Source organism: Dysidea avara, chromosome 9 (genome assembly GCF_963678975.1).
Source record: "Dysidea avara chromosome 9, odDysAvar1.4, whole genome shotgun sequence".
In the NCBI taxonomy this organism is placed as follows: Eukaryota; Metazoa; Porifera; class Demospongiae; order Dictyoceratida; family Dysideidae; genus Dysidea; species Dysidea avara.
This window is the reverse complement of record NC_089280.1, coordinates 13,121,284-13,132,908: the sequence shown is the minus strand read 5'-3', so window position 1 is coordinate 13,132,908 and position 11,625 is coordinate 13,121,284. Positions and strand designations below refer to the sequence as shown.

The window sequence follows — 11,625 nt, the reverse complement described above, 5'->3', positions numbered from 1 at the left end:
ATCGGACATTTCCGTGTATGTACATCAACGAGTGTACTAACCTAGACTGGGCGTAGTCAAGTGGCTGAAGCCTGAAGATGATATACCTGCTGGTTATTTTGTTTGTCTGCAGCAAAGGTGAGTTCAGTGACACGTGCACTAAATATTTTTATTCGGCGGCCCTGTCGTCGCTAGACGTACAGCCTAAATATTTCGAGGGGAAATATTTTCGAGGTTGAGCAATCAAGAATGTCGCAATAAAATTTTCACGAATTTGTGAACGATCACAAATTTATGTGGAGGTCATATTATAAGAAAATTTTCATTGTTGCTAATGCACCTATCAATATATTACCCCACATAGGTGGGGCTTTACAGGGGAAATGGCACGAAACTGTTGCCCCACCCTTGGGAATTTGACAACCGTCCTAGCACTTTGTGTTACTGCTCTATACACAGTTAAATCCCGGGGGCTATGATGGTAGGGATTTGACACACTAGGTTTACCCTACTGTGGGTTTTTAGATGTTATAGGGGAGTGTCAAATCCCCACCATAGCCCCACATATTCCCAAGGGGGCAGGAGGGTAGTGGGTCAATGCATTAATAGATGCAGGAGCGGATCCAGGAGTTGGCAGGGGGAGGGGCACAAACAGGCTAAGTTGTAAGTGGTTGGGGAGAGCCAGATTCTCTAGTTCAGTGCTGCATTTTTAAAGCAACAAATAATCACCTCTTAATAGTGTCTCACTGTTGATCTTTGCCAATTTAGCCTTTTCAGATGGTTGCAAAGTCTTAAAAGCTGTTTAAAAGGCTCTGAATGTCTTACACAAATGTAACACAATAATTATTTTAGAGGCGCTTAGTACGTACGAAGGTGCTGGGTGACAATTTCACAGTTAGTTTGGCTTTGGTTTGCTTTGGTTTCAGGTGTATTTGTAATAAATGCTAGTAAAATGTGCATATTTTCACGAGTTTTTTGGCCTGACAAAGTTTAGTAGCTATTTTAATCAGGAGTACAAACAAGCTGAATTGGAATTGTTTCTAGATAATCAAGATATTCACTTATTAATAGGAACTGAATCGCACTTAAACGATACAATTTTTGATTCAGAAGTTTTCCCCAGAAACTATTCTGTATTCAGGAAGGATAGAAATATTCATGAGGAGGAGTACTTATCCTGGTTGAAAAATCCATACCATCATCAATTCTAGAGATAGACTCAACTTGTGAAGTTATCTGGGTCCTTTTACATCTCCAACATTCTCATGACATCATCCTGGGAGCTTTCTATGCTCCTCCAAATTCTCCATCATCTGTATGGGATGAGCTCTCTGAAAGCTTAACACAAGTAAGGCAAAAATTTCCAACCACAATGATCGTATTGGGAGGTGACTTTAATTGCCCTGGGGTGGATTGGTCGTCTGGTTCACTTATGGACTCTTACGTAACATCAACTTTCCGAGAATCCTTGATAACACTAGCTCATGATTTTATGTTGGAGCAAACTGTTAATTTGCCAACCAGAGATAATAACATTTTAGATTTGTGCTTTACCACCCACCCTGACTATATCCATCAGTGTATAACAGTATCAGGCTTCAGTGACCATGAGACAGTTATTGTAGAACTGGCCAATCTTCAGGTTGGCCACAAGAATGTTCAGAAGAAAATATACCTTTATAATAGAGTAAATTGGGATATAATTAGGGAAAAGGTCTCTACAGTTTCAGACATGTATTTAACTTTGAATTAAAATAGCTCTAAAACTGTGGAACAAAATTGGAACTTTATTCATGAAAGTATTCTACAAATCGTTAAAGACCATATTCCAGCTAAGCAAATATCTACATCAAGTCGCTTACCATGGATGACCTCTCAACTCAAAAGGCTGATTAAAAGAAAACAACGTTTGTATAAGCAAGCTAAAAGATTTAAACTCCCTTCTGATTGGAAAGTATATAAAGACATGCAATCCCAAGTACGATCTGCTTTAAAGCAACAGCGCCTTAAATATCTTACTAGTAGTCTAAATTCAGATTGTGACAATAACAGAAGAAAAACATTTTGGAGGTTTATAAAGTCTCAAAAGCAGGATACAACTGGCATTAGCACATTACAGACACCTACTGATCAAGTAACTACACCCAAAGAAATTGCAGAAACTTTAAATAACCAGTTTAAATCGGTCTTTACAGTAGAGGACTTGGAAAGCATCCCTGAAATGCCAGCGTCCTCATATCCATCTATAAACAACATTGATATATCACCAAATGGGGTTTTCAAAATACTATCTGAGTTGGATCCCTATAAATCCCCTGGCCCTGATGCTATCTCTGGACATTTAGTAAAACAAACTGCTGCTGAAATTACTCCGATGCTGACCCATCTCTTTCAACAAACTTTGTCCAGTGGTGTGGTCCCTAGACAATAGAAACTAGCACATGTCACTCCCATTTTCAAATCTGGCAAAAGATCTGTCCCACAAAACTACCGACCAGTATCTCTGACATCAATCATTTGCAAAGCAATGGAACATATACTCACAAGTCAAATTATGAAACACTTGGAAGCTCATGATATCTTAGTCCCCTGTCAATTCGGCTTTAGATCAAGGCATTCCTGTGAATCACAGCTGCTTACTGTTACTGATGACTTTGCAAAAGCATTGAATAATAAACTCCAAGTAGATGTTGGTATACTAGACCTGTCCAAAGCATTTGATAAAGTTCCACATAAAACACTGCTAAGCAAAATTGAATTCTATGGCATTAGAGGCAAGATTTTGCAATGGCTAGAGTCTTTCTTGAGCAATCGCTACCAACAAGTTGTCGTAGATGGTTCCTTTTCTAATCATTGTAAAGTCACATCGGGAGTACCACATGCAAGGCTCAGTTTTGGGTCTTACCTTGTTCTTACTGTACATAAATGATATAACTGAGGGTATTAGTAGCCAAATGAAACTCTTTGCAGATGATTGCTTAATATACAAAGTTATTCACAGTTCAACAGACCATCAAACACTCCAACAAGACTTGACAATACTGTCAAAGTGGGAAGATAAATGGCAAATGGCTTTTAACATCAGCAAATGTAAGATAATGCAAATTCTAATCACCATAACAAAAGTTTATTTTCGTATGTAATGAATGGCACCTCACTGGCAGTTACAGAACAACATTTGTATCTTGGAGTAGAGTTAGATCACAGACTTTCATGGAAGCCACATATAGATTACATCTGCAATAAGGCAAACAGAGCTGTTGGTTTTTGCGACGAAATCTTCAGCATTGTCCTAGCCATCTACGTGAGCTAGCATATAAACAATTTGCCTTGCCTATTTTAGAGTATTGTTCCCCAATATGGGATCCATATCACCAAACCAACATAAATCAAGTAGAGATGGTCCAACATAGAGCTGCTCGTTTTGTCACAGGTCAACCATGGAGACGAAATAATAGAGACAGCATCACTAACATCCTTGAAAACTTGCAATGGCCTACACTACAAGAACGTCGCAAATCAGCTAGACTAGTTTTACTATATAAAGTACTACATGATTTATTAATTATACCGAACTGTTATCTCCCATTTAAATCTACTGTATTACAGACCCGACACTCACAGAACTTTAAACTAGTACTTTACCAACCAAGAATTGATGTATATAAATATTCCTTCCTCCCAAGAACTGTACCAGAATGGAATAGATTAGATGATGAGATTATTGAGACTGACTGTGTTGAAGAATTTAAGCAAAAATTAGCCCCTTCTATGTATATAGTTAAGTAACTTATCGTAATTGTATATATTTTTATAGTTTATTATTGTAATTGTACATATGTATATAATTAAGTAACTTGTCGTAATTGTACATACTTATATAGTTAAGTAACTAATTGAAATTGTACACATGTAATTGCACATCAGCATTATACCCATGGAGGGTCCTGCTGATTAACAATAAATAAATAATAATATGACTGGCTCCTCCACAAGGTGAGGAATGGGGGGGGGGGGGGGGGGGGGGGCTTTGCCCTAAATGCCCCATCCTGGATCCGCCATTGAGATGTATAAACCTTGAATTCAGCAAAATTATTCAATTATTCTCTGCCCAAATATTTAGGTGTACACACATGTTAATTTGATGCCCAGTGTACAGTGGCGGATCTAATTAATATTGCTTGAAGGGACTTGTACCGGTAATAGGAGTAGTGTAGGCTTTTGATAGGAGACGCTTCAGATGGCATGCCAATGAAGCATCGGGGAGAGTCTGGGGACATACCACATTGCTGCTCGCAGGAAATATTGAAACTTCAGCCATAATTAACTACATAGGGTCTATGATTGCATAATTACGATGTACTAAAATGCATGAAAATTGCTTATAGTATGTGTACATTTTCAATGTAGTGGGACTGAACAGTATGGTAATTTTGTTTATAAACAATTTTACAAAAAGCTAGTTTCTCTTTACTTCATGCTGACTTTCTAATATCAATATCAAGCCAAAATGTGACTTTAAATTTACAGTTGAATGCTTCCAGTGAGCTAATAGTTTCACGAATGTTCTACTGACTGATTGACTACCTAACTTGATCCTTTCAGACAAGCACGGCTTGATAATAGTTCAGATAGATGTCACTTATATGCAAGCTTTTGGACAATGCATTAGTTTTTAAAATAATATTGAATTATGGTACAAAATTTTAACAAAATTTACATTTGGAGGAAATGCAGGTTAAAAATCATCAGAACACGTGCAGGGGTGTATGTGCATTATACTCTTCTATATATCATCTAAAATGGACATATTATTTGAACATACATACATGCATGCATGCATCCATGCATGCATGCATGCATGCATACATACATACATACATACATACATACATACATACATACATACATACATACATACATACATACATACATACATACATACATACATACATACATACATACATACATACATACATACATACATACATACATACATACATACATACATACATACATACATACATACATACATACATACATACATACATACATACATACATACATACATACATACATACATACATTCATGCATACATACATACATAACTGCCCCAATCCTTGTCCAAGTGTGTTCATAAACCCTGATAATATTTAAAACATTACAGGTATTAATGGACAACTGACAGTCACCATAGTCAGTACTCCACTTGGTACACCAGTTAGTGGATCTGCTAACACATATGACTATCCTATATTGAGTAGTGTCACTCTGACATGTACGGTTGACCCCACACCATCAGGCTCTGTAACCTACCAGTGGGACACAGCAGAATGTTATGTAAACAATCGTAATGAAAGAAGATGCTTCCCTACTGGTCAGGTGACACAAAGTGTAACAGAAGATGATTTACTAGCAAGAGATGCTGGTACCATCACATGTACTGCTGTTATTGATGGTGTGGACTATACCAGTGATTCATTCACACTTCGTATTTCAGGTACATATACAAATTTGTATAACTGTATAGGCTCCGTGTTAAAAATCTATTTCTTACACCTGTTCTTATTCCACACTTAAAAATATGTGTGTAATTTAGTCGTACCATAATAATTCGATATGTGATATAATGTATTGTTGTACAGTTATGCAAATTAATTATGTTAGTTTTATATCTGGGCATCTTTATTGTCCAAACAGTCCACATTAGTCATATGGCGTGAAGTCTATTGACTATAATGAAGCTTGGGTTAGATGAAAGCACAAGGAGGGGTAAGTAGAATTCTAGGAAAATGGGAATGGGATGGGAACGAAAAGTGGGAACAGGAGCAACCAATGGAAAGTGCTTGACAAAGGCTATTATGTCAATAACACAGGTTGGACTTTACAGCACAATGCTTTTTGTTGGAGCTTTCTACTAAAACAATCAAAATGCTCTAATAGAGCAGTCACCTGCATTGCTGCAATAGAACAGTCAAGAATGTTTTGCCAGACACTGCATTGAAAGTTCATGAATTTATCAATGTAGCTATTTATCACTTTTGTTGTTTGTGTGTTTTTGTACCACACCTGTTAATTTTATTTATATAAAAACCATTCATTCATTAGGTATTTCAATAACCACAGTAGCAATTGATAGCACTCCAGAAACTGATTTAGTTAGTAGTAATCAACTTAATGACTACTCCTTTATCACAACTCCTTTTCCACTTGACTCATTTGGTGTACTATTACGTTGTGCTACTGGACTAGGGCCAGGTAGTAGTGCTAATATTGTACTGGGTGGATGGTATTTTAATGGTGCTCAAGTATTTGTTGGAGATTCGTGTCGTCAGCCTGCCTTTGAAGTACGTTCAGCGAACACTAGGAATTATCCTGGAGTAATCAACTTGTATCCATGTGGAACATTATCTGTAACTGAAGAAGGTGTTTACTCATGTATCATCATGAACAGTTCAATGATAAATCAGATCATGAGGGTGGGTGTGTACTTTACTGAAAGAAGTAAGTCACCATATAGCTATTCTATCATATTATAGTTATATAAACTCTCTACACAGCTGCACCTGTGATAGACCTTCCATCATCATCTACTATAACAGTTGTTGTTGGTTATCCTCTCACATTGTCCTGTACCTCAAGAGGTTCTCCCCCAGATACATTCATCTGGATGAAGAATGATGTTCCAATAACACAATCTACTAGCATCACTACAATCACTCATGATACTACTAGTGCAGTGTACCAAAGTGATTATATCATTAACAATGTCAGTTCTAGTGATAGTGGACCATACACTTGTACTATTACTAATCCTATTGGAAGTGATAGTGAGACAATCACTGTAAATACTATTCCTGGTATGTATAGTAGGTATAGCTAACTACATATGTGACCGGATTTGCGAAAAGGTACCTTTTCCACACATTTGACATACCAGCAAACAAAATGTCATAACTGTTGACTCCTTGCACTGATTGACTTTCTGTTTGTATCAAAATGTAACCTACTAATGTAGGCATATTTATGGAAAATTGCAGACACATGCTTGCAATGATACAAAAGTTACAACGTTTGGAAGTTGAAAAAATGGGTCAAATTTTATGTGTGAAAAAGGTACCTTTTCGCAAATCCGGTCACATATGTATATCCATTGTTGTGCTAGTATTATATGAATTTTGCTTTATAGTTAATTTCGAAAATTGATAGTTAACCAGTAGGCAAATAATGCTGTTGCTTAATGAAATAGCATGCAGCATCATCTTATAACTATGTGTATAATAAGAATAGTTGTGTTTAAATCACTGCAGTATAGAGATGGAACGATACAGGATTTGAAAGTATCAATACACTGCCAAAATATATGATACAATGATATATAAATATTGCAATACTACAAAGCAGTGCATATATGTTACAAGACAGATAGAATAATAATATGTAATGTTCAAGTTGATATACTTGATATATTATTGCATTATACGATGATATATTAAAAGTTGTATGGATACCTGCATCACTCTCTTGTGTATTGCAATATGGTGATGTATTGATATATCATCAATCTCTACTGCAGTGTTAGTGACAGTGACTAATGGAGCTACTGGAGGTGTTCTAGATAGCCCACAACTAGTTGATGGTAGTAGTTCATTTGTTCTATCATGTAATGCTACTGGTAGTCCTACACCAACTATCAGTTGGACTATGGATAGTATGGTGTTAACTAGTGATGGTAACAAGATAATGATAGTAGAGTCTACTAGTACTGGTGTGATAGTGTCCAGTTTGACTGTCACGAACTTTGTAGCAACTGATGGAGGAGTATATACTTGTGTGGCTAGTAACAGTGTTGGAACATCATCGGTGTCCAGTGACATTCAACCGAGTGAGTATTGTCTGTGCATGTGTACATGTACCATGCAGTGGTACATGTACCATGCCCAAAAACAAAATACCTCTCTAAAATGTAGGCTTAAGTCTATTATGCTCCAAAATTTGCCTATTGTGCTCCAAAATTTGCCTATTATGCTTTTTGGCATTTCCCCAATTTTTTGCCTACTATGCTCATTTTTATGCTTTTTAGAAATGCATTATGCTTTTATTTTGTGTTTTTTCTTTATGCAGAGAAGTTCTTCATGCAATGGAAAAATATCCCTTCAACTGCAACATACAAATAATGGCAATAGCTTGAAATTGGGATGTGCTCCAGAGTTAGTAGGCATATTAGAGCAGGGATGCATATCTATAGTCCCTCTGAAGTGATAAGGATTTTACTGTCTACTATGTATGCAAATATTTAGCTATGTATGAAATATCATGCAATTGATCTTCTGAGTTGTAGCAATTGGTATTCAAGGACAGCAACTGCTCAGTATAACAACATTATGTAACTTAAATTTGCAGCACCATGCATGCCAAGAACATATTAGCCTCTCGGGGACAAACACTTAAATGGTTATCATTCTCTCTGTTGCATGCGATGACTGTTCTATTAGAGAATCTCAGTCATTTTGAAATATTTTCCTGGTTTCATATTAGCTAACCCCAGTCTCACTGCAGACCTGCAGAGACTTCACTATTTTCAATGTCCAGCCATTCACTAGTGACTCAACACTAACTTTACTGTCATCAGAGCTTGTATCACTTTATTGTCTTCCATTCGAGCTTCCATTATCACATTTTATTCAAAATCAGATGATGAGATGCTTTAGTTAAACTGCTTCGCCATGCCTTGATACTAGTTGGCACATGACTGCATATGTCCTATAAAACTCAAACCCACAATGAAAAACACTAATTCTGTTGAGTGTAAGCTTGTGGTAGCTAAACCTGTAGTGCATTTTTCTACTCATTGTCAAGTATCATTTCTGATTCACCATCAAAAACAGCTTAGCCCTTGACTTTGTGACTGTTATAGCAGAAGTTATACTTAGTGTGGTGGAAATTTGCCGATTATGCTCTTGATCATGCTCTATTATGCTAGCATTATGCTTTATGCTTTTCATCCCCTATTATGCCAAAAGTTATGCCGGCATAATCGACGCAAGCCTACTAAAATGCAATCATCAAAAATCAAGTATTTACACGACAAAGAATATCATTGCAGAATAATTTTAGTGTATCAAAGCATCAAAAGTTAATTCACAGAAGCACTAGTAATGAAGTTTAATGAAGTTGTTGTTTGGTCTATCAGCCTGCTTGGCAGCCCTGCTTGGCAGCCCTGCTTGGCAGCCCTGCTTGGCAGCCCTGCTTGGCAGCCCTGCTTGGCAGCCTGACCACAGTTGCTAACTAAGATAGTTAAGCTATGCAGCATGCAGCCATTGTTTTACTCCTAGCCTGTTATACAAAAATTTTTTACCTATTATGCTTTTGAGTAGTACTCAAAGTCAAGGCCATTATGCTCAAAATTATGCACTTCAAAATATAAATTAGACTATGGCATGCATAGTATGCTTTGAAGTTTAGTCATTAATGAGGTATTTAAAATCCAATAGATACCTGCAGGTAGGTATTTAAACTGGTTAGATACCTGTGACAATTTTTTTTGTCACATGTGTCATGTGCTTTACTGGATTCCAGTCACAACAGCCATCAGAAATCATCGCTAGAGTTGTAAAGAAAACATCGCTGGATCATAAAGATGATTGTATTCATCTAGGAAGCCTACCAGTGAGTTATTCTAGTACTAATTTGATCAGGAAGCTGCCACTATTGACCAGAGCCACGCACAAGTCATAGTCTAAATCATTTATTGCACAGTATCTTCACTATTTTAGAGACCTGAAGAATGGCACATAATCACCTTTTCCCCCAGTGATTATTGTGCCATTCCTCAGGTCTCTAAAATAGCAAAGATACCCGCCCATACTTATCCTCAAAAGCTGACTGTTTTATTAGTGTATTAGTGCATACAGTATATCCCAGTGGTTGTATTACAGTACTGCAGTATATATATATCGATCTACTTCTGTGAAGGGTAAATTATCATCAACCAATTTACTTGTATACCACTTTGACACCTCAAATCAAAGGAAACCACAGAGTTACATATTTCACATACTGTAATTCCCTGACCATAATTATGATTATGTCGATATCATGATATCACCTGTGATTATGGTGATAACATGATATATTATAGCCCTGATCACTATTGCCTTTGATGCTGAGGCAGTACAAAGCACTATTCTCCTTAAAGTTTTATATTGTGTTTGAGTTTAGTGTTGACTCTAATATAGTAGTTTAGTTAAGCTAAGTGTTCTTCATTACTGCATTTACATCACAGGATACACTGCTACCATAGTCAGTACTCCTGCTGGTACACCAGTTAGTGGATCTCCTAACACATTCAACTATCGCATATTGAGTAGTGTCACTCTGACTTGTATGGTGGACCCCACACCATTAACTACTAGTACTATTACCTACCAGTGGAACACTGGAGGATGTTATGCTAACAATTTTAATGAAAGTATATGTTTTCCTACTGGTCATACTGCACAAAATGTAACCGAAGATGATTTACTAGCAAGAGATGCTGGTACCATCACATGTACTACTACTATTGATGGTGTGGACCGTACCAGTAATCAATTCATACTTCGTGTATCAGGTACAGATTATATTCGTATACACACATCACCCCAGTTTACAATGAATGTCTACATCAATAGTGAATTAGACATAATTTTGTGGTGCATTTTGGAGGTGTCTAAATTACTTATATGTACTAACACTGGTATGTAGCACTGGCAATACATTGCCACCTGAGAATCAATTTTAAGGTGAGTGAAATACAGTACTAGGAGTCTGTTGGCTTATTACTCCACTACACTATAAACAATGAATAGTATGTGAAGTACCTCTGCAATCAATCCAGTCACTATGAAAATTCAGCACTGGGACAACGCCTCATACATGGCAGTGGTGAAAAAAGAAAGAGGACAAAGGTACATGTAAGTCCATGATGCATCATTGTAGTTGCTGCACAGTAAGTGAAAAGGAACATCTTTGGCCTAATCAGCATTGAACAGTGAAGAATTCAAGTCCATAGAAATAACCATAGTCGGGTTGTGCTTGGCTGAATGCATCAGACAGTCAGTCAGACACAGCTAGACAGTCAGTCATCAATCAGTTAGTTGGTTGGTTTGTCATTCAGCCAATCATTCAGTTGGTTAGTCAGTTAATAATTAAATGTATATTTAAATTCCATTGAAGGTGTTTTTGGAATTTTCTAGGGCCGGAGAAATAGAAAGGCTGCCTACTGACTTTGTAGAATGGAGGGGCAGTGTCTCTTCACTTTTTCTATGCCCAGAAGCTAGCAACTATTGTAATTCTTTATGCATTAACAAACTTCAGTTTAGCAGAACTTGTACTAAAGGTCATGTAACAGTGGAATACTCAGTAGTTACACAAGATTATAGTGTTGTGTTCTAATAGAGCAGCCACTTAACTATTCCAATAAAAACAGTCAACAAAAAGACAGAAATTGGATTTGCCATGCAATATACATCCAAATCTATCTACAGTGGGAGATCCAGATGGGGAATAGAGAGCACATACCCCCTCCCCTCCCCCCCCCCCCAAAAAAAAAAAATTATATGTAAAATTGAGATACTCTAATAAAGCAGTCAGTCAAATACTCT

General features: G+C 36.9%; 1 protein-coding gene across 2 annotated transcripts in view; it reads left to right on the top strand.

The window, feature by feature from the left end:
* The first annotated feature begins 18 nt into the window (after positions 1–18).
* LOC136267375 (hemicentin-1-like) overlaps positions 19–11,625 on the top strand; it is a 47,791-nt gene continuing 36,184 nt past the window's right edge. The window contains exons 1-6 of one of the 2 annotated variants that reach the window (XM_066062489.1): positions 19–117; positions 5,148–5,480; positions 6,089–6,484; positions 6,541–6,840; positions 7,557–7,865; positions 10,266–10,592. In XM_066062489.1, the coding sequence (XP_065918561.1) occupies positions 78–117; positions 5,148–5,480; positions 6,089–6,484; positions 6,541–6,840; positions 7,557–7,865; positions 10,266–10,592 (1,705 nt within the window). In that variant the 5' untranslated portion in view covers positions 19–77. Of the gene's footprint in view, positions 118–5,147; positions 5,481–6,088; positions 6,485–6,540; positions 6,841–7,556; positions 7,866–8,599; positions 9,650–10,265; positions 10,593–11,625 lie in introns of those variants that run through there. The other variant, XM_066062491.1, reaches the window with a different exon arrangement.